The following is a 24,246-nucleotide window of genomic DNA, read 5'->3' on the forward strand; positions in this document are numbered from 1 at the left end:
GGGAAGTAATCAGTATCCAACATGAAAGTTACTGTGCCAATGACCATCTGTGTGCAGATTCCTGTAGAAAAATGTACTTTTTCAATCCGTTATCACAGAGGAAGGAGTCTTTCTGTAAAAGGTTTTCAAAACCAAAATGTAGCCTGAATCCGACACTCAGAGTTGGACAGAATTCAGCTCAGTTTTCTCAAGTATGTTAAGAAAAAAGGACTATGACATTTCCTACTACTAAAATTGTGCAGCTGATAAATACACAGCATTTTAGAGCCGCCTTTTTTTTTTTTTTTTAAATATATGTAGTTTTAAAAAGCACCCAGGGAAGTCTGTATTTTTACCCTACTTTTTGAAGACAAAATACCTACAGGCTAAAATAAAGCCCAGATTTCATATCAATTATTAACAAATACAGAAGAGGAAAGGGAAGAGGAACGTTTAGAGAATAACCTTACTAAAACACTCATCTCGCTAGATTCAGTTTATTAATTTTCCAGTTACTCACATGACCTGAGTAAACAAGTTCAGACCAAATATCATTTGTACAGGAATAGCCCCTTCCAAGAAACTTCCAAAGAGTGAAAATATGTCCCATTACCATTAACAGTAGGGGGGACAGAACCCGACATTCAAGCATAAAGTATGGATCAACTTTATCGGAAAGGAAGCTGACCTTCAAAGGTTTATTTTCCTAAGATGCTCTTTATTGACTTTGTTAACGTCACTCTAGTAAACTGTGCACTTCTTCCTTAAGCGAGACGATTACCCCCTGGAGTAGAAACACTGAAGCTGCTTTTTTCATCTGGCTACGAATACATGCTTCTTGTTATGGCCTCCTCCATTTGGAGGAAATGCAGACTTCTCTCAAAAGAAGCTTGAGACAAGTCTCAGCAAAAATGACCTTTAGTGTTAGCTTGGAAATAAAATAGTCACTTTGGCAAACATCTGTTACTGAAAACAGAACAGATTTCAAATAGTTACGTTATCCTCTGAAATACTTTTGCATGCCCTGCAGATGTGGCGTATCAGCGTGAAAGTACAGTATTTTCTAGTCAGACTGACAAACATTGCATACATTCACTAATCCAGTTCTCTGAAAATAAGAGGAAAAAAAATTTTAGATGTAATACATACAATTAAAAAACTAAGTCCACAATGTTTGATTTTAACCATTATATGATGACTTTAGAAGTTATGCACATCGCACAAGATATAACTAACAACTCTCCCAAGACTGAAGTCAAGGTAGTGTCAAAGCACAAAACTAGATTTGTTTGTATATAAATTTAATCCCATTTTTCTTTTCTAAGGTACTTTTAAAAAACACTACTTAAAATAAAACAGATATAAAAAATAACTGAGGAAAAAAAAATCTAAATTCAAGCACATAGATGCTAATGCTAACACAAACTGTTATCACTTACTTTGTTTTGTACCTCCAGTGGATTACAATTACTTTAGGGGCTTTCTTTGAGGTCTTCGTATATCCCATTCCATGTCTTTTTCCATTTGGAATTTTTTGTATCTTTCTGCCATTGAAATAAGCTCATCAGGAACTACCTGATAAGAACACATCACAAGAACAAGCTTCGTTTTAAGAAATTCTGAACTTTTAGACTTTAAAAATATGTAACTTAGTGTTCCCAAACTAGATTGTTATCTGGCTCCTGCCACCTTTTTAGATTTGCTTTTCTGTAGAGGTGCGTAGTTAAGCTGTTACATGAGAATATACTAACATATACTGAAAAATAATCAGCACAGTGTATGTGGATTTTCAATATGCCAGCATCACCGTATCTGAGGACAACTTACTAACAGCTAAGTAAAACATCTGCATTTTAGATAAAAATGCATCTTCCAGCAATGATGAACAGCTGAAGAACATTTCCAGTGCCATTAAAATACAATGGCATGCCATATGTATTGCAAGTCATCCTTCTACAATAGGGTTATAGTGTTGGTTAAAAAGGGAAGGGTAACGGACATCATCTACCTGGACTTGGGCAAAGTATACGGTGCTGTCACGTGACAGCCTGGTCTAATTGGAGAGGCGTGGGTCTGATGAACGGACCGCTGGATGGCCACACTGAAGAGTTGCGGTCAACAGCTCAATGTCCGTGTGTCCAGTGATGAGTGGTGGTCCTCAGGTATTGCGACCGGTGCTGTTTAATATCTTTGTTGTTGATATGGACAGCGGGATCGAGTACACCCTCGGCAAGTTTGTGGATGACACCAAGCTGTGTGGTGTGGCATGCAAGGAGGGAGGGGATGCCATCCAGAGGGACCTGGACAGGCTTGAAAGGTGGGCCTGTGAGAACCTCATGAGGTTCAACAAGGCCATATATGCCTGCTGTATATAGGTCAGGGCAATCCCAAGCACAAATACAGGCTAGGTGGAGAATGGATTGAGGGAAGCCCTGAGGAGAAGGATCTGGGGGTGTTGATAATACAAAGCTCAACATGAGCTGACAATGGGTACTCGCAGCCCAGAAAGCCTGCCAATATCCTTAGCAGCATAAAGAGAAGCGTGGTTCTTTTAAAAGAAGAAAAATTATACTCCTAGTTCTCATACTACTTACAAACACCTGCAAGAAGTACAGCTTGGAATAGCAGACAGCACTCATCCAGAAAAGCGTAAGTAGGCCATCACCGTGAATCGTTTCAGGTGGTAACCCAGAACCAATATAAATATTACTGAGTAAGATTTTTTCTTACTTGCTTTGCTCTTTCCAGAATATCAATCAGTTCAGATGCAACCTTCCAATCTTTCCTAGTGACAAGTGTTATTGCCTCCCCAGTACGTCTGGACAAGGAACAAAATAAATGTTGATGTTCAAAACAAGAGATATCTATACTGCTAGTTTTTTTCTGACTGACAGTAATAAATTCAACTGCAGGCAGTTGAATACAAACTTCTAGGTTAAAACTGGCTAGAGTATTTGCTATGCACTTGACAAAGTAACTTTATACAGGTCAGAATATAGCAACTTAGCAAAGGCACAACTAATTTAGGTATTACAGACAATAAATTCGGCATAAAGAACATATTTAAGAAGAGACATGCATTAGGATCTTAATCAAAATATGTACACACACAAACAAGGAAATGAATCACATTTGTTCCAGACTTGGAAAGCAACATATGAAAGTCCTACTGACTAGCTAGCTTTACCACCATGATTGGTGGAAAACTAAGTTGTCTGCCCTCCCTCCTGCCCCCAGTTAGCTGCCTAGGAAACTAAACAACTGAGCAGCTCCTGAAGACATAAACAAGGAAGATGATTTCAGACTATCTATACAGAAGGTGTTTTACACTTCATGTCTTCTCCACATTTAAATTAGTTTTCAAACATCTTTCAATCCCAACTACTTAATTGAAAAAACGGAAAATTGGAAAGCTTGTTTGCCTGAAACTTAATGAATGTATTTCAAAACATAAAACATACTTTGGTATATTCTGGAAGCTTCACCCCCCAATTCTGTATCACTTGTTTCTCTTGTTAAATTCTAGAGCTACATCTATGCAATGCATAAAATACTGACATTGATCAATAACACCTTACTGTTTTCTTGCAGACACTTACCCTGCTCTCCCAGTACGACCAACTCTATGAACATATTCTTCAATATTACGAGGGAAGTCAAAGTTAAAAACGTGAGTAATATCATGTACATCAAGGCCCCGGGATGCTACGTCCGTAGCTACCAGGATTCTGACTTTGCCTAAAGCACAGCAGAAGGAGAATTTGATTTTATGGAATATACAAAAAACATGCTCTAGTCTATAGGTTTCCTAGTGCATAATACTCCTGTTCTCAACACATAAAAGTAAATATGTACTTGTTGCACCTCACATAGTGTTGTTTCAGTACTAATTGGTAAGTAAGCACCCAAAATGTGAAATAGAAATACTAGTAAAATGACAAGTAGAACAACAAGGTGCAGGTAAACCAAAAAGTATGCCTCACTGATATTACAAAAAAAAAACAAAAAACCACACAGAAGCCTTAACAACTATTTGTTTAAGACTTCAATAATTTAGCTCTTAGACATTTTAAATTTTATTGAAGAGGAATCACTTTTTGCTTGCTGTTTTTTTTTTTTTTTGAATTTGTCAGATTAACAAAGTGACCATATACCATTCAGAGCTCTAGTTTTTCAGTTTCTATAGTGAAAAGACACTGCACTAGAAAAAAAAAGATTCTGCATGTGATAAATTTTAGGAAGTACTGGCTTGCTTAGCCCAAGTTTAGGTACAAGTCTACCTTTCTTGAAGTCATCTAAGGCCTGTTCTCGATCACACTGCTCTCTGTTACCATGAAGAGACTGTACTGGAACTCCCTGGAGACTGAAGTCACTTGCTAAGTCATCAGCTCTAAGATGAAATAAAACAATAGTTCTTTTGAAAGCATGCAGCATCTAGATTGATAACAAAGGTAACAATTTGCCAACTACATCTAAACGTTTAAGACAGGACAAAAGCCTACCTAAATCAGGTGACAGTATTATAAAACAGCATGGAAAGGAGCACAGAATATTCCCAACCAAGGTTTTTATTCCTTTATATGCTTTTATTTCAAGCCCTTCTCTGTCTTTCTTACCAGAAGAGACCTTCAATGGAAACACTGAATCTGGAAAGCAAAGACAGACACCCATGCAGCCAAAAAGTCTCAACCAGGAGATCAATCAACTACACTGTTAAGGTACAGGAGATGTCACCAGGTATGGTGTGCCTTATACATACAAAGTACAACTTGAAGTATAGAAAATCACTCTGTAGCTACTTCAAGGAAGACCTTTGCAATTTTACATAGACATAAATCCACCATGATTGTAATGCATACAAGTATTCACTTGAGTTTTGTGATTGCTGCAATGCAGTACTTCAGCAGTTACACTTCTTCCCCTACCACATCAACTAATCCTCTCTCATAAAGGATGTCTTAGCAAGCGAAGACTTCCTTGGATTTTTTTTCCCCTTTTTTATCAGTAAATTGTCTCAGAACAGTGCTTCTGACTTTACAAAAGAAGTAAAAACTTCTGAGTAAAACTGTAGTGATGAGCAGAAGTCTGAAGCCCTTCTACACACCCATCAAAGTTTACTTATGTGCTTAATAGCTAGAAGCGCAGAACCTACCAGACAGGAAGCAAGAACCAGAAGTTGCCCACACTGAATGCTCGAGAGAATCTTTCACATAAAAGCTTAGATCTATTCAGAGGAAAGCCTTCTGCGAAAGTCCCTAAGGGTAGTAGCTCCTGTCAGGCCTGGAACCTTCCAGTTACACAAACAAATCAAACAAACCAAACAGTGATGGGCAAGAGCTGTTTTAACAACTAATTTTTCCTGAGAAAAAGCATGTTGGCTTTAGGTTCTGCATCACATCTACAGCAAAAGCTTTCTTAAGGAACTAAAAAAAGAAAAATCACATGCATGATACAGTAAAATTAGATCCATCTCTTCGAGAAATGGGAGGGTACCAAACTACAAAGTTTGATCTCACTTTCTTGTATCAAAAGAAGAAACAGAGAGAGAGGGTTTTTTGCATCATCAGGAAGGCTCAGGTACGGTATAAAGACACTCCCTGCAAATAGGTCTTGTCTGCACCAGCTACGTATGCAATTAAACATCAAATCATATTGACATGTCACTAAAAACCTTAACATCTACTTCAAACATGCAAAGTTTAGACTTCACACCACTATTAATATTAAAAAGGGTACAAACTACTAGTCAAAACAGTCTGGGGGAATAAATAAACGTTACCAGAACACTATTGACAAGAACTGTTACACTTGGTAATCATCTGAACTAAGAACACCTCTGGTAGGAAAGAAAAAAAAAAAGTAATACAGGGAAATAATTACATACGTAACTTTCTTTCCCACAAAAATGATGACCTTGTCTTTTGGTTTCATTGAGTCAATGAAGCTTTTCATAAAAGCTTTTTTCTCCTCCTCGGTGGTAACAACAACTCTTTGTTCTACTGTATTTACTGCCTGTTAAACAACAAAGAGGATGTTACTTAGAAACACATTTGAAAATAATTTTTTATTCCCATATATAATAAAACTAACAATATGACAACAAAACTTTAAGAACTAGAATGCGTATCAGTTTGGAATTTAAATGATACAGATTTACTTGTTAAAACTGATCTCTGAACAGTTTTATCAAATCATGTATTTGCAGATTCAGAGGGTACAGATCAACAGACTAATGAAGAGAAGTAAGTATTCCTAACATTAGCTAAGAGCAGACAAGCATTTTTTTTTAATTACTAATGTGAACATATGTTAAGATAATCCAGAGCAAGTTGGAACAATTGTCATCTTGAAATCAAGAAGATTTTAAAGAAGGTTCTGACAACTATTTGTGGTGATCAATACTGATACTTCTTCCAACTACAATTTTTTTTAATAAAAGCTTTACTCCATTTAAGGTTACCACAGAATATCTGACATATACTACATGCGAGGAAATGGCACAAGGCTGTGTTGAGAGGTTCAGACTGGCTATTAGGAAATGAGGGGGTGGTTGGACAGTGGGACAGGCTCCCCAAGGAAGTAGGGACAGTGCCAAGCCTGCCAGAGTTCAAGAAGTGCTCGGATAACTCTCTCAGACACATGGTTTCATTTTTGGGTGGTCTTGTGTAGTCAGACATTGAACCCAATGAATGAGCCTTTCGGGTCCCTTCCAACTTGGGATATTTTATAACTCTATTTAAGTAACATAAACGTCTGGACATTCTTGTGACACTGCATCATAAAATGGTGGCAAGAATTCATGAATCAATCCACTAACAAAAAAGATTCTTTCCACGTGGGAAACCTCTCCCCTCCACCCCTTCAGAAGTCACCTCTTCAGCTGAAGAGACCTCCTATGAAAGAGATGAATGCATTAGACAGGAGCTGCAATAGCTGTTATCTGTCAGATGACAATCCTCTGTCTTTGACGAGTAATGCCCTTTGACAAAGGCATAGTTCCCAACAGAACAGATGAAAAGTACATTTCCTTCTTTGGTCTAAAAGCATGCTGGATATTATTTTTTCATTGCCCATGGCTAAGAAGTGGAACTGAAAACGAAACTTTTGTAATTTAAAAAGCAAACAAGTCTCTGCGCCAGGATGCGGGAGATCTTGGAACAAGCAACATTTCTGTAAGTTCTGCTTAAAAACTGCTTAAGCCAACTACTGGTAACTGCACAGGCATGACTAGCATACACCTACATCTAAACATTTTAAGTTTTGCAAAGACAGTTCTTACTGTAACAATTTTTGCCCTAGACAAATGGCCTCCAGGAGTTTAATACAGAGCTTTTACTCTCTTTGAGAAAGCAGTTAAGAGACAGATCTGGATAAGGATCTGTACATGAGAGAAGACAGACTTTCAGAGGGAGAAGTAAGTAACATGAATTTGCTCCACAGAAAAGGCAGCTGCAAAAACAAGGGTTCAGGCAAAACCACGAGGCACTGCAAAATACAATTTTCAAATGTAACAAGTATTTGACTCATCTTTATAACCTGTAACTTCTACTGGAAGTCTAAGACTTCTGGACCTTGTTATGGGAACAGTTTTTTTAGGTTCTTTATAAGCTTTTAATGAAGCTTTAAAATAAAGTGATTTTTAAGTTTGATTTTAAGGTATTATGCATTTACTTACATATATTTACAAGTAAAACAAAATCCTTGTTTAACTGTAATTTCTTCAAAACAAAATTTGTAATTTCTTCAAAACTTACAGCTAAGTCAAGAGTGCCAACGTATACAATCATAGGGTTTTTCAAATAGGATCTTGCTAGGCGACGAACACCATCAGGCCAAGTAGCACTAAAGGGGAATGACAAAACATGAGAATACAGTGCAAAATCTTCTTCAATTTGTTAATTTCATCACTCCTCTTTTCTTATATACCAGTGAAACATGAGTGCACTGTAACAGTAGTGAGCTCATATAGCATTTACAAATTGCTTTAAGATGCTAGTAGTAAATATCAATCTGATTTCAAGGTAACTTCCTAAATTAAAAGTATGGTTAACGGTTATGTAGCCTTTCTAATGAAGCTGAAAATGAGCTCAGTAGTTCAATGATTTCTAATTAGCAAGCTTGTAGACTTTTTCCCCCCCCCTCTCTGAAACAGTAGCTCTAAATCAAAATACTCATGTTAACAGCATTCCCTGCCCACCTTCCTTTTTGAATAGTTCATTTTTGGAGAAAACAGTTGTTTATACAGTTGATATAAAACAACAGTAAGAGAAGTAAGTTGTCAGAAGATTCATTAGCGTGAAATAGACAATTAGGAGAAAAAAAATGTTACCATTCTCTTGGTAGGTTAATAAATTTTTTTATTAATACTTCCCCTCCCCCCCCACCCGCCCCCAAGGTTAAAGTTACTGAACAAGTTAAGGTGTTCAAGCATTAAGTACTACTATGTTTACATACCTTGTCATAATGGTTTGTCTGTCAGGCCGCACATCTATTAGGATCTTCATTATCTGAGGTTCAAATCCCATATCCAACATTTTGTCAGCCTCGTCTAAAACCTGCTTAGAACAAGGTGTTTGGGTCTAGTTCCTTAAATAATATTTCAGCAAGACATTTTGTAAGAGATAATTTTACCGGTAACTATTTTAATTTCAGAATCTACTCTAATTCATTCCAAAGCCTGTTCAACTTATTTAATCTCGAGTTTTCTTTAATCCTGCAGGCATAATAAGAATAATCTGTATCACCTTTAAGAACACTCAAAGCCAATGAAGAAGGGGCCATGTTTGTCTTTTTTTTTTTTTTTTTTTTTAAAAAAAACTGATTTGGTTGGTACCTAATTCAAACAAAACAAGAACAAAGAGGGAGGAGCCCCTACTTTCAGTTGGAAGTTTTTAGAAGTTTACAGGACAATTCTCACTTAAACTTGAAGATCTCATACCAATCCAAAATATCAGTTACCAATTTATATCCTCTTAAAAACTAGGAAAAGACAGACCATACATTCTGGTTCAAACTAGTATGCTGCAGAATTCTCTGAGCTCATATTTCATCAGGCAATAGAATAGGGGAGCTGAAAGTGAGTACAACTACTGGGAATTGATCTTTTTCTAATATGTAAGCACACAATGCTTTCTAAGTCCTGTACAAAGAAAGAAGGCTGCCGTGCAAAACTCATTTTCCTCTTTTGATTTAGATAAACTCAATCTGAAAATTAAAGTTACATGGATCATGCTTTGAAGTACTGACATTTTCCAGTCACTTATTTAGAATTACAGAACTTTGATGGTAACCTCTACTATCATGATTCTGTAGATCTATTCTTTTCAGATGTACTGTTCTATTAAAGGTTTTTAGATTATTAATTGTGGTAATCTCTGAAATAATAATAAACCATAAGTTAAGCAACAGAAGACAGGAATTTTATTTCCTGATTTCATTCTTTTTATTTTCAAAGGACTCATTGAGATTTCATTAACTACTCAGGTTCTATTACAATGGCAAGGCTGCTGAAACATCACCAATTTCACATACAGAGCTGGCTACTGAGCTCTTTTAACAGCAGAAACTTTCTAGGCTATTAAGCACACTGGTACTCTGCTGGAAAGGAGAAGGACGTACATTAGATGGACGAGAGTAGTCAATGCTCACTTGCCTTATTTCTGAAAGCTGCTTAATGAAGTCCATAACAGATATAATATCTATTAACTTTTTTCTCCCTAAATTCCTCAAAATCAGGTCCTGGTTTATAAAGTGAACCCCCATTCCCAACTGATATCATCTTAGATTTCTCACTACCAATACATATTTACTTGTTTGTTAATATTACTGCAGTTATTTTTCTTGTCTAGGAATTCTTGTAGGCCAGTTCTTCATGTGAAAAATTTCTTTCATTAAATTAGTTACTGGTAAATTTTACACTACTTTTATCTATATTATATATATATATACACACACACACACATATATAGTGTGTGTATATATATAAGAAAAATGCTACTCTGATCTACCTATTATATAACCTGAATTATGATTTATGTTCTTTTTCTAGTATATTCTTTCCCCTAATTGCTTCCCTATTATGCATGCACAAGAAGATACACAGAAAAATATAAGGTAACAGTTGAAAAAAAGCATTTTCAAATGGGACCTAAATAAGCAGAGTGGTTCCAGAAAGTCAAGAGGCATGAGATACTAACCGCTTTTCAAGATATGGTCCTTATTTCAATCTGCTTAAGATATGCAACTGCTAGTGGTATAACAACAAATGGTTTCTTCTGCTTTATGTCATACTTTATGGTTTGATATTTGTTTTTCTTAGTATCATACTATACTGTATCATGCACATACTGAAGCATCCGATTTCAGTCACACACACTATGCTTTGCATAGTTTGGCTACACTTTGCCTTGGTATTGGAAGATTACAAATGTTATATAGTATTAAAAGCAGGTTTTCAGGCCTTGTTTCCTCCTGCTTACCAATTGTGTGTTTTTCTTCTATATTAGGCTACTCTCCTGTCTGCCTGGATTATTCTTTACAGATGCACCACTGGCCTTGTCACAAGCTCACAACCATTACTAAGAATTGGAGCTAACTCATTAAGAGCATAGTAAGAATTTAACGCTTGGTAGAGGGGAGGAGTTTGGGAAGGTAAGGGAGAAAAAGTAGGCCAACTTGTCAAAATGGGCAACAAGTAATCAGTTAAGTAGGCAACACATGAATAATGTAAACACATTGAAGTATTTTACAAAATAGTCATTCTATTTTGTCCAACGTAGCAAAAAGCAAGAATGAAGTGAAAACGTAAGGATCCGTAACAACATTAGCATGGCTGTTTTCCCACTAAGATCAAAAGCGGGTCACCCAAACATTCAGGTATCAGTTTGTGATACCTTACCACACAAGTTCTAAGTTCTTAAGTCATTAGAATTGTTTAAAAGAAAAGTAAAAAGACAACTCAGGGACAGCATTTCATCTATTAGTAACTGATCTTCGTAAGATGAACTCTGAAATGGCCAATAAGATTTGATGCAATAATTTATCGTCTTTAAAATGTTTATTGTGCTAGAAGCCTTTTTTTCCCCTCTAGAGAATATCCTATTTCTACGACATACCCAATTTCTACAACACAATCTCATTCGGCATGAACCACCCCTCCAAAATCAATCTCAGTGTTTTAACTGAGAATCAGATCGTTAAAAGAAAGCTAAAATAAACCCTGAATTCACACTAAGTCAACCATTTCCCAGCTGGTGCATTACTTATTCTGTATCAGCTACTTGCCAAGTAAGTTATGCTCCTCAAATTTATGACGTTGTTCATTTGAAGATCATTCAGTCTCCCAGGAGTAGCAATGACAATATCCACACCTTTGGTAACTGTATTGATCTGTCCTTTTCGGTCCCCACCACCATATATGCAAATACTAAAAAACACAATGATTTACAGAAGTAGAGTATTAAGGTTCAACTGAATCTCTCAAATAAATACCACAATGTTGCTTCATATTATGAAAGTATTATCTCATTATCAAAACGAAAGAATACAATAGGTGTGACTGACAGATTCACCATAAATAATGGGCTCAACATCGAATGATCCCACCTCAAATGTGCAGCAACAGCTTTCAGCTCAAAGTGTAGTAGAGGGAATCATTAAAGGAAGAAAAGATGGCAATGTCTGCTTAATAGCGGAAATGAAAACCAGCAGGTTTGTGGATGAAGGACAAGATGCGATGAAGTTGCAACACAGAAAACAACAGTATATGTAAGATTTTCGTTGTGAGAGTAGCTACACAGACATCCTAGAAAATAAGAAAATATCAACTATTCATTTACTACCCTTCCCTGACTTCTCTTAACAAATGCAATTATTTTAAGAGGTGAAATAAGCCACAAGTGATTTTAAAAAAAAGTGAACAAATGAGAAGGAAGGTTACCTTTTAATTCCTTTGTATGTGTACTTCAAACACTCTGCCTCTACTTGAAGTGCTAGCTCTCGAGTGGGAGCTAGGACTAACATTCCCGGCCCTCCACGCTGATCTTTGGATCTGCAACAAAGCATCTTCAGTAAGTGGGTGTATTAGGCTAGACAACATCTGTCACTTCTGACATCAGATTTTTTTAAAATAATGTTCTCAAAACTTTCAGTACACAGCTGCATCCCGTTATTGTGACATAATGGAATCTGTGTTTTAAATCTGATACGTTTTCCAACAAGTCTATTATCTTTTTACTAGATAGCCATCATTTCACAAAAAGAAGTACCCACAAATAAGCAATGTAGATGTGTGAATGGTCCTTACATTGGTTGTGAATCCAAATGAATGAATCCAGGCATTAAGTACGCTAATGTCTTCCCAGTACCAGTCTGTGCTATGCCAATGAGGTCAATTCCTTGGAGTATGATTGGCCATGCCTGGGACTAACATAAAACAATAAATACTTGGACATTTTTCTCTTAAGGTTCAGTTAGTATAATCAAAATTGAACAAGTACCTGAATTGGTGTAGGTTTCTGAAAACCAATTTTTCTTATATTAGCCATGATATCAGGATAATTCTCAAATACATCTTCAAATTTACAAACAGGATTGGGAACGCAGCGCTTTTCACCTTCTTTTAAGTCATCACAGATTATGTTATTATTTTCTTTCCTGTATAAAATTAGAGAAGTGCAACAGCTTTAAAATCTATCTGAAGAAGGAAAGCTAACACAAAAGACTGTGCCTTTCTGACATTTTTTCCTAATATGCACGGAACATTGAATAGATGCTTAATGTTGTATATAACTGCTATTTTAACTTTCAGGACAGCTGCACTACAGAAAAACCTCTCCTGCAGGACTCATAGTTAGTCCATGAGTTATTCCCATAGTTACTCTTTCTGAACTGTGAATGCTTTGAAGCTATGTATGGATATTAACATAGGCTGTAGCCTGGTCATACCAGACCTGTTATTCTGTATTATAAATTAAGAGCTGTTACAGGTTCTTTTACCCAAAATCAACTCATAGGAATGGGTTGTGCTTCTTTGTCAGAACCCTATATTCTAGCTCAAGCCTTCCTGATATACTTTCAGAGCAGCTCCCTGGGTGCTCTAAAAATAAAAGCAGGTTAGTAAAAAGGTGCTCAGTAAGACAACCTCCAAAAAGAACATTCAAAAGGATATATATATATATATATATTATATATATTAATAAAAACTATAGTTTTGAGGTCCCTACACAAGTAAGGTGGAAATATATATCAGTATTGTATCTTCATTCTAGACCTCTTCTGAAGATTCCAATCTGCAAGTTTTACTTCAAGCTGTGAGCGGATTCAGAAAGAATGAGTAATTCAAGTTCTGATGTTTGCAAAGATAGACTTTTTCCATGCCTATCTCTTTTTCTTCAGTTAATGGGTTAGATGAAAAGCATTCCTTTGTTTATAACATAAGCGCCAGTCCTCAGTGCATGCTCTGAGCCTATGTTCTGTTGCTCCTGACTAGTTCTGACAATAACACTTATGGAAACAGGTGTCAATTCACTCACTGTAAAAAGGTTTCTCCAGTAGGAATGCAAGAGAAAAAACAGATGCAACGCAAAAAGAAAAACAATGAAAGGTGCTTTGAGTTAATATGAATCAAAGACATCCACTAGCTTTATTAGAACTACTAAGGAGCTCTGAAACTAATACCAGGTCTGATCAGAATCACTTGAAACAGATGATCTGCTTTTCTATGTATTTGTAAAGACAAGATAAACAGAAAAAACAACAGTAATCAATGTTGCAGTTTCTTCTGAAGATGGTAAAATATATGGAAAAAAGTGGAAGCCAAGCAGTATTTATCGCATGAATAAGACAATTTGGAAGAACCTAGAAAACTTGAATAAGCTGTCTCATGACATGCAGCAAACAACTAAAAGACAGTGCATGGCCTCGATTGTTAATACCCTCTGAAAGTTAACCAGATAAAACACTTCATAGGAATGGTCAATCCCTAAAGTTAAGTTATTATTAGTTGCTTGGAAAAATATCTGCTAGTTATCATTTAATTCCTAATAGTTCTTAAGAGCTAAATTATTACGAGACACTAACATTAGAAACTGTCTCTGTATTTCACCACCCACTTCATAGGTTTTATACCTTAGTTATTTTGCCAATGCGATTCTCTACAGAAATGATCTTACCGCCACAGTTCCGCTTCTTCTCGTGACATAGATGCAGTCCTTGATGATTCTTTATAGAAGTTTTTCTCAATTGGAGGCAAGCCTTAAGCAATCACAAGAAAGTAAACTTAAAAGTCAGTAAAAAATGCTGCACATTTAGGGTCAATCTATTAAAGCTTAAGATGAAAATCCCAAATCCGAATACTCTATGCCTTTTACTAGAAGACTAGTCAAAAACCATGGTAGACCACGGTCATTCAAGCAAAACCGAAGGCTAAGAGAAATCCTGAAGTACCTGCAAAAGCACCACTTCCCTATGTTTCAAGCTCTAGAATAATTTCTCCTAATATACAGTTTTTTTTTTTTAAACACTTTTCAGCATTTTGCTACAATCAACTACAAAACTACTGCATTTTCAAAGGCTGAAGTAAAAATACTAAATTAGTAGTAACTGGAGACTTGTCACAGTGACTAGTGTCCTTCATAACTGTTCCAAAAAATGCTGACTGACACGAGCACTTCACTGCAAATACTTAATTTGGACACTGAAAAATCCAGTTACTTCCAGCAAGTATTTAAAATGTTTACACATTCAACACTTCTACCACATCTAAACAAGCAAAGATCGAAATTTTAAAACTAACCTGCCCACTTCAAAGCCTCATGTTTAGCTCTGTTTTCTCGAATAGAGGCCCAGTTAATCACTGCTTTTTTTGGTGAATTTTCAGGCTGGACAGCATCCAAGGTTTTTCCTGTAGAGTTGGTACCAAAACACTGCTGTTTCATGAAATCAAAAAACAAGAACGCTTTTTATTTTTGTATTACAAGACCTCTTATGTGATTTTGAACAGACACAAAGTACTTAAAGAGAGCTCTTCCTTAGGTCTTGGACTGAAGCATTGACAGAAGAACCTGTACAAATACACTTCAGATATAGTAATGCTTCTCTTTTTAAGTAGCTAAAGATGTTTAAAAAACAGGTTCCAAAATGCTGCTTCTGTACCTATAAAGAAAACTTGTTGAGCAGTGGACTTCTGAGAAGCACAAACCAGGCAGATGATATGCAAACAATGTTTTATTTTCAACAGCTGCAGGAGCAACCTTTACTTCTAAAGTATCCCATGTCACCAAGACAAAAATTCAGTGTGATTACACTCAATATCCCTTTTTTGATGACATCAACAATTCTTAAGAAAGAGATTTTTTATACTGGAGATATAAATGGCAACACAATTTGTGGAGAATCAGGAAATATAGATGAAAACACCACAGCCACACACAGAAGTATTATGTAATCCTGGCCTCTTGAAAGAAACATGTTCGTCTACCTCTGGCCCACTCACAACTACGCCATTCCTTATTCTAACACTGGAGCATAACTCTCAGATCTTTTCTTCCTTATCTGTGCCTCAGAGCAACCACTATGGATGTGGTTCTTGCCCTGAGAGCTTACTGTACAGTTAAGCAAGACAAATATCAGTAACTGAAGCAATAACTTAAAATACAGTCATTACAGTATTATGGTCATCCACATAACACATTAAAGGCTAGTAAAGTGAGGCATGATGTGCAACATTAAACCTGAAATGCTAACCTCCCATGAAAGGAGTAACAAGTCAGCCTCACGCTGTAATCAGTATGTTTGCTTTACAGCCTGTGTTTATAAAAGCTTACTGAATTTTGTCACTGCACAGCTACTACATTGGAACTTACACTAGAAAGAATATCTGGATTTTGGGGGGCCTCAAACTGGTAATGCAAGAAACCAAGCAATATAACGCTTATTAGAATTGTTGGAAATGCCTAGGAAGTGTTATTCATTCACAGAAGTCCCTCAGTTCAAGGAACGAAACTGCTCACAGTCTTGACATCTCTGTTTCAAGGAGGTGATTTTAACCTTGATCTTGGATAATGGTACACCATTTTACTATGGTAAAATACTAACATAAAAAACACACTAGCAAGCTACAAATACCTTCTCAACCCCCCACCCCCCAATAACACACTTCTTACATTTCTCAGCCCCACCTCTGACGTTGTTTTGTCCACAGTTTGCAAGTGCATCATCAATCAACATCTTGGCTTTGTTTTGCACAGCAGCACTGCCAAAGATCTTCACTTCAGCTTCCAAGGCTCCCTTTACAACCTGAGTTCGTAAAACCTCATTGAGTTTTTAATACTATAAAGACAAGCATTACACAAAAATATATACTGAAAACAATCTTTGTTTTTTTTTCATTAAACTTCTCCTCCCGGGAAAGATTCTTTAATTCCCTTTTAAGAAGAGAAGAAAACCTGCATACTTCAGGAAAGAAAAAAAAAACATACACACACAAACATAAGGATAGTAAACTTTTCCTACTTTCACATACAGTCAAGTTACTCCCTCAATTCATCCTCCTTTTTAGCCTGTTCTTGTAAAAACAATTATTATGCAATTGCAACGCCTTTCAACTTCCTATAGAAACTCCAGTTTACACCGAAGCAAAAGCAAGTATTTCCCTGATAGAGCCCTGGCCTGAATGATACACAGCAAACTATACCTGTATCCGAGAACCTGAAGAGTCCTCAAGCTCTTTTATTTTAGTTCCTCCCCGACCTGTTACAAAGAAAAAAAATCTTTAATATCTGCAATGCAAGCCACACTGTCAAAAAACTAAGTTCTAACTGTAAGTATTTTGATTTTGACCAAAACCCAAGACCTCTGTAAGACAGCAAACGATCACAAATAGAACTTATGATACAGAACTGCTAGGAAAAGACATGCAGCTTTTTTTTGTCAGTCAACTGCAAAAACTGGGAAAACAAAAGCCTGCCAAATGAACAGAGAAAGCAGCAAAATCAGCTCAAGAACAAGCCATGAACAGAAAGGGGCTTCATCCCACTTATAATTTGTTGGCTGAAAGAAATGGGTGTCAAACCTCAGCTCTCTTGGGTGAGTGAAAAGCTCCCTGATTCATCCCTTACCCCACACAAGCCTCCCATTGAGTCCATGTAAGCCAGATGCCAGGGGTCGCAGCGTCGTGTGGCCCTTCTCGTCAGGAGGAGACGGCAGGCAGCGACGCTGAGGGCTGCCCACACCACCAAACCCCTCAGCCGGGCCCTCCCCCCTTCCCACCCACCTACCTGGCCGCCCCAAGCCCCCCGGGGCCGGCGTGCGGCCGTTATTACCTATCAGCGCCCTGACCTGGGCGTTGCTGATGAAGAAGCAGAGGGGCGCGCTGCCAGCCCGAGGCCTGCCGCTGGCGGCTCCCTGCAGGCGCCACCGCCCCGCGCCTCGGGAGCTCCCCGCATCTCGAGGCTCCCACTCCTCTCCCCCAGCCCTGGCTGCTGCCGCCTCAGAGCCCCTTCGCCCCCCTGCGCCTCCCTCAGAGCCGCGGGCGGGCGCCGGCGGCTGCCTGAGGGGCGCGGCGTCAACCGCACAAAATGGCGGCGGCGGCCGCGGCGCCTCCTCGTCGCTGCTCGTCTCCCAGTCCGACATCGCCCCCGCGGCGCATGTGGCGGGCCTCGCCGGGCTTCAAGCTGCGGGCGCGCTGATTGGCAGGAGCCAGGGCCTCCGCGAGCAGTGATTGGCTGCTCGGAGCGGAGCCGAGGTGGGACAGCCTATGGTTGTCCTCGTAGAGGGTGAGGCCCCGCCCACGCAGCGCTCTGCCCTCAGACGGCCGTGGGACGGCCGTTAGGGGCGGCGGTTGGTGCTGCTGTGGCTGTGGGCGGGTTGGCCGGCACCTGCTGACAGGGATTGTGTGAGGTGCTGCGGGGTGTCCCCCAGCAGCGAGGTTCCGCAGCCTCTCCGGGCAGACTCTACAAGTGTTTGGTCGCTCTCACAATAAAAAAGTTAAAAAAAGTAATCCTGAAAAGTAGCATTTCATGCAAATTTTATCCTCAGGAGAACGGCAGAAGGAACTGTGTGAGGAAGGCAGGCTGTGGTCGCAATCCTGAGTAAATTCCCTTACCTAGAAGGGAAGGCAATAATGCCTCTCAAATGTCCTCACAGAGGCGTTGAAACATCCAGAGCTTACATAACTCTGTGTAAACAGTGGCCAGAAACTGGGCATGGCAGACTGGTTTGCGCGCATTTTTTACCACTACATTTCCTTTGTGGTATTTTGGTCTATTTATTTAAAAATTACAAAAAATCCAAAGGAAAAAAATATATATATCTTTTTGTTGTTGTTTTGCTCCGATATGTGCTCACACCATACAACCTTATAATGCAAAGAAAAAAACAACAGTAAGCATGGTCAGTACTTTTCAAATCATTTTTATTAACAACAATATGGATTCAACTTTGTCAAGAAGTTACAATTAACATTGTAATGTACTGGCTAATGCCGTTGCAGTGTCAGTGGAAGCAGCCTTCGTACTTTCTAAACCTGTTGCAAAGCTGGCTTTTTGTCTTTCAAAGAAGTAAAAAATGCTTCCAATAGCAAGTGATACCGAGTATGTGTGGAGTTGTCCTGGGTGTAGCTGAGGGAATGGCCACATCTGCATTCAGATGAATGAACGGGAGAATATTACATGCTTCCACTGACGCTGCAGGGGACAATTCTTATTCCAAAAACCAGTTAACTTGTTTTTTAGACAGTGACAGCACTTTGTGTGATGTTGTAATCCATTTGAATTAAGTCGATTAACACACTTGGAAAAAAAAAAAAAAAGTGAAGCAGAAATATCTGGGGCAAATTCTTTTCTGACCTGTATCTCATTCAAACCTAATGATTCTGTGATAATCCAAAAGGATTGTATGACATATGAGTCAGGATAAAAGTTGGCCCAGAGAGGCAAGTTCATTCCTGGTATAGGTGGGTTCAGTTCCTTTAAGGTCAGTGGAACTGAGCCTGGTTATCCCAATGAAGGCTGAACTTCACCCAGTTGGGCAGTGAATTCATTGAAGTCAGTGAAGCCATCCAAGGATGAATTTAGCCTCAAGTCTTTAAACCTTTTTTTTTTTTTTTTTTTTTTTTTCATTCATTTGCTGTTATATTTTCTTTTCCTGCTTACTCCTCATTTCTGATTATTCTCCTTTTCTCTGTGCTTTTTAAAAATGTCCCTTATCTTCTTCCCTTTTTACATCAGTACTTTGTGCGTTATCTCTTATATAGTCAATGTGACATGGGTAAATTCAGCTAAGTATTATTTTCCTCAGGAAATAATTGGAATATTACCATTTTCACTTTAAACAGATGCCCAACAAAGTAAGGATTTGAGTCTCAGCTCCCGATTCAAGAAAAATTCTTACTGAATTCAGTAGAATTTTTGCTTGCGTAAGGATTGCAGGTCCCAATCCAGAAATACTACTGTACATCAGATGTTCTACTATACATCAGCAATTCAGTATGATTTGACTTATCACAGAAGAGCAGGTGAATTACTCATCACCGTACTATAATGACAGCAGTCACTTTAAGTAGGATTATCTCAAAAACATATGTAACAACCGTGGGCACTGTGAATAAAAGTGTATGATCTTTGCAATCTTGAACCCTAGGCTAAAACACTATATTCATATTTAAATAAAAAGTATAGATCATATAAGCCAGGAGCAAATACAAATTCTTAAACAAATAATAATCATCAAAACTATTCTTTTCAGTTCTCTCTTCAATCAGATACAAGAAACATGCTGATCAGAAAACAGTTATTTGGATAAGGCTTAATTCCTGAAGCTCTTACTTAGGTTCAAATTCTCTCTTCAACAACCCTCAAATGGATTGTAAGTCAGAAAAAAAATTTTGTCCTCTGTCCCTACTCACAAAAAATTTTTATTAGCTATCATGAGCTTGAATTTAATAAGCAGCTCAGGACAAGACTTGAAAAGCCATACAGGTCCTTCTTTTGTGAAACCAGTGAATGACTGTCAGTCATGACACTGTCGTTTAAAGAGAGAGCATAGAAACAGGAAACTCTTGATGAGGAAATATGAGCAAAGCTTATAAAAATCCAAACAAACAATTCTTCCTCTCCAGGATTTCATATATTCACTACTCTTTCTATTTTCTATCAATATTATGTTAAAAAAAATCCTATATGATAAGACTTGCAGCTACAAAAATAATAATGGTGAGCATAAAAGAAAAAAAAATCAGGATTTTAAACCATAATTTGAAAAGATATGATCTTCTGGATTTATTAGTACTTTGTAAAGACATTAACATTTTCATACATAATTTATAGAATTCATTCTTTTGTGCACAACATTGTATTAAATAAATTAACTTAAAATTAGAAGGACTCAAGCATGTCATTTAAGGCAAAAATACCAAGTTTCTGTGAGATAAATTATCAGCAAAACCCAAGGCCCTGCTTCTGGTACTGAATGTGTACAGTCAGAGCCAATGCTAAGTTCTCCCATTGCCTCCTGCCTGGCTCAGTAGGGGTGCAACGATCTGCTCGTGCAGATGAAGGTGGAAGATTGGAGGCCAATTCATGATGCCTTTAGTTTTCTGTCTCATCAAGGAAGGGAAAGGAGTTTCGTTACTGGCACATCGTTGCCATGTGCCTCATCTCTTGCTCCTGACCTGGACCTAAGGGCCAGGACTTAGGCTGGCAGGAGGCTTCATATGAAAGGCAAGAAAGGCACCATAAACCATTAGGGAAAAATAAAAAGAAAAAAAGAAAGAAAAGCCCCCAAACTTGTGAATTTTTTAGGTTTTGGATAGTACTTTAAACTTTTAGATTTGCCTGGCTGAAATGCAGACATTCAAATAGGTTAATAGTTAAATGAATGGAGATGTGGAAAAAAAAAATAAATCTATTTATCCTCACAAAATTACTGCTGTAATCAGGCGTTAGCATAACCAGACTGCACAGTAAAGAACACAGGAAAGGCTGAGTGTGGTAAATTATATGGCAAATCAGTGGTGAGGAAATTGTGCTTCAAGGTGTCTTTCAGGATTTAACAGCTGAAGGTTGCTCCGGTGTGAGCCATGGAGCACAGTGTACCATCCGTGGACCCCATATAATGACACAATATATACACTCTACAGTTTGCATGTACTTTCACAGAATAAGGTTATCATGTAATATCCAGGAATACTTCTGTAAAGGAAATATGGAAGCAGAAATTACAATGGTTTCATAGTAAACAGATCCTTCACGATACAATCTATAGCATTTAGCCATGATTAAGACTGGAGTGACATTCTTGATGTACATAGCAAGTTCCCAGCAGGTCTGGGCCTTGAGAAAACACTGCCCTGAGTGAGCTGGCACTGGCACCCCCATACATTCACTGTTCCTGCTGCTAGAGGGAAGTTGAGCCCAAGTCCGGCTGTCTACAAGCCTGCGGTGCAGATAGGGTATAAATTTTGGGGTATGCAACACACAAAAACCTTGTTCAGCTGGGAAGAATGAGAGCCTGGTTAGGCTTCGCAAGGGTTCTTCCAGGGGTGAAACCTTGCTGGGGATGTGCAGATAGGCACTAACACTGCTCCTGCGTCTCAGCAGGAGTGAAGTGTAGGTAGGGTATGAAAAAAAGAGGATGTATCAAGCAGGAATGCTCAGTCTGATGTAGGCTTTGGATTTGAAAGCTCAGGTTTTAGGAGGAAAGAGTCTGAAGATCCTTTCTTGGAAAGTTCTCAAGAAATGACTGTGGTTGGGACACAGTGTTGAGCTATAAGAGTGTGTGCCAACTTCCCTCTCTCCTCCTCTCCTTTTACTAAAAAGAAAAAGAATAAAAAAAAGAAAAGAAGAAAGAAAACAAAAACAAAAAAGCAACAACAAAAAAGCAAAAACCCAAAGCACAAAAAAAAAAAAACAACCAAAAAATCTGCCTTCAATTTTTTTCAGGTAAAGTGGTCTTCCCTACTTCCATTTCTGGTTGCCTACATGGCCTTTTTGGAAACAGTACTCACTGACAGGCTGGTATTTAAAAAATATTTTTGCCTCTTTACCTTTCATCCTTAGTTTTCTGGGATCATTTCTCATCTTGCCCATCTAAATTTCTATTTTTTTTTTTTCTTCATTGTTTGTGTTGTGTTTCCCTCTTCCCTGTTCTTTCTTCTTTAGATCTACTCTGTATTTCAGTTCCTCTTCGTCCCTCCCTTCCCAGCCTTATGAATTACCGTCACGGCATCAGGTAGTGACTGCAAGGCAGATTGCCAAAATCTCCTCAGAAGGAAACATTGCTTCTGCAACAAAGGCAGTGCCTGCGCCTTCCCCTCACGTACTGCTGCCAAAATGTTTTGGATTTACGAGACAGCTCCTCAATGAGACTGGAAGAAGGAGAGATTCCCCTGAATTCTTAGTGCAGTCACCCAAATTATCCACTTTTGAGGCCAGCCCCGACCCTTACGATACAAACTTTTTGTAACAAAAGAGTGTTCTTGTTATAAAGAACAATGTGACGGTAGCAGTGTGTCGGGTACTTTTGTCACAACACTAAATCACCAAAAATCGGACGGATATCAACATACTGTTTTTCAGAGTTAAAAATAACTGGTTGCTGATGAGCTCATGTGTGTATCTTGCAACTGGCAGCCATTTCTAATCCCATATATCTGGTTTCCTTGGTACCTTGCTAGCAGCTGTAGATAATTTTTTTGTTGTAAACATAAACTATCGTCTAAATCAGGACATATATATATATTTAATTAGTTCAGAAGCAAAGTGCTTTAAAACTTACGTTTTTTACTTCTGCCCTGTAGAAACGGCACTAGGTCTAAATGCTCAAATTTTTGCTTTTTGATATATCCTGCAGCATTAGCTTTGTAGGCAACTCTTTAAACCTACTGTACTACACAAAAGGCTGCTGTACTGTAGGTATAAATCTGAATTTTAGCCGTCACTTAAACATGCATTTTCATGCAACTAGAAGATATGGGCTCATTCAACTGCTTTTCGGATTCATCCTGATTTTTGTGATTTTATCATATTAAAAAGGCTTTCAAAACAGTTCATGCTATGATATGTATGACTAGAGGAATGACCCAGCCAATGAAGAAAGCCCACAAGCTGTTATTTAAGTTTGACATGGAGCAGACTGAGTGCTTCTGTACCGTCCCCTGGCTTGCAAATGTTTTGAGATGATCTTGATATTCCAGTCCTTAGAGAGTCAGTAGAGAGAGTTGTTTCCACTAACGGTCGAGAGATGGCTTCAGTAGTCTCTGTTCCTGCCTCTGTCTCCAACTCTTCATCAGTTATAAATAATTTTGACTCCCTCCATTTGGAGTACACGTCTTGGCTACCTCTTGAACCACTGGAGTCACTGCCAGTAATCTGTACATTAAGTTCCTCTGTTGATTGTATAAGGTTTTGTACAGATAAAGATTTTCCTAAATCCATTTGCACCACAGGTTTAACTGAGAGCAAAGGTTCCCCTTCTGTATCCAGACCTTTTCTCCATGCAAGATCCTTTGTTGCACTGGGCTGCGCAACTTGTCCATTGTCCTTTGATGCAACAAGGCAAGCGGTGACATCAGAAATATTTTCCTGCGTGGTTACAGGGATAATGTGAACGGGCTCAGGCCTATTGATATGCTTCATTGATGAGAAAGGTGGTATTTGTAATGTTGTTGGAGTTGCTGGCTTAGTTGCCTGGTTTATTTGGTTTGATGTGTTATTAGCTGTTGTAGGTCCATCGTTTGGCACTTGCGTTGCTTGACTATGCATAGCTGGACTAAAAGCATAGTAAGCCTGAGTGCTAAATTCATTTGGTGTCAGTATAAGCTGTAGGCCACGAGGCAGATTGGCACTGGCTGATCTGGATACACATCCACTAATTTGTGCAGAATTAGACAAATCTTTGCTGTCCGATGGACTTTGATAATCAGAAGTCTGCTCACACTCGAAAGCTGGCATTTGAAATGAAGCCAAAGTGAGCGCTGATGCAGATCCTTTTCGCAAAACTTGTTGATAAATGTCTAACAGACAGTCCAGTTTTGACTCAATGGATTGTACCTACAGGAGGAGAGGAAAAGGTTAATATTAAGGCAAAATATGAATTTTAAGTATGTGGAACCCAAGCAAAAGGAAAATGTAACCACTGAAGAGAAAAATGTTAGGAGCTTGATATGAGGTATTGACTCATGAAAAATAATGCCAAAAGACTGGTAGCTATAGATTTTTCATAAGCAAGCTGATAAAAAGAACCAGTACCTTGCAATTTTTCTTTTCTTAT

The 24,246-nt window shown here is 38.2% G+C and overlaps 2 protein-coding genes across 3 annotated transcripts in view; both read right to left on the reverse strand.

The window, feature by feature from the left end:
- Positions 1-291: 291 nt before the first annotated feature.
- On the reverse strand, positions 292-17,730 carry DDX43 (DEAD-box helicase 43). The gene is made up of 17 exons (XM_027454995.3): positions 17,301-17,730; positions 16,673-16,728; positions 16,158-16,275; positions 14,774-14,881; positions 14,151-14,232; positions 12,477-12,633; positions 12,284-12,402; positions 11,918-12,028; positions 11,263-11,404; positions 8,434-8,534; positions 7,734-7,821; positions 5,864-5,991; positions 4,260-4,369; positions 3,579-3,717; positions 2,710-2,797; positions 1,419-1,554; positions 292-1,087 (listed from the first exon to the last, which is right to left on the reverse strand). Exons 1-16 carry the CDS (start codon positions 17,608-17,610, stop codon positions 1,447-1,449), a joined length of 1,965 nt encoding a protein of 654 aa, XP_027310796.3. The 5' UTR covers positions 17,611-17,730; the 3' UTR covers positions 292-1,087; positions 1,419-1,446.
- A 644-nt stretch (positions 17,731-18,374) lies between these two features.
- KCNQ5 (potassium voltage-gated channel subfamily Q member 5) overlaps positions 18,375-24,246 on the reverse strand; it is a 288,690-nt gene continuing 282,818 nt past the window's right edge. For both annotated transcript variants that reach the window (XM_072036271.1, XM_072036272.1), the window contains exon 14: positions 18,375-24,026. In XM_072036271.1, coding sequence (XP_071892372.1) covers positions 23,085-24,026 — 942 coding nt within the window. In that variant the 3' untranslated portion in view covers positions 18,375-23,084. The remainder of the gene's footprint in view (positions 24,027-24,246) is intronic.

Source organism: Anas platyrhynchos, chromosome 3 (assembly GCF_047663525.1).
Source record: "Anas platyrhynchos isolate ZD024472 breed Pekin duck chromosome 3, IASCAAS_PekinDuck_T2T, whole genome shotgun sequence".
NCBI lineage: Eukaryota > Metazoa > Chordata > Aves > Anseriformes > Anatidae > Anas > Anas platyrhynchos.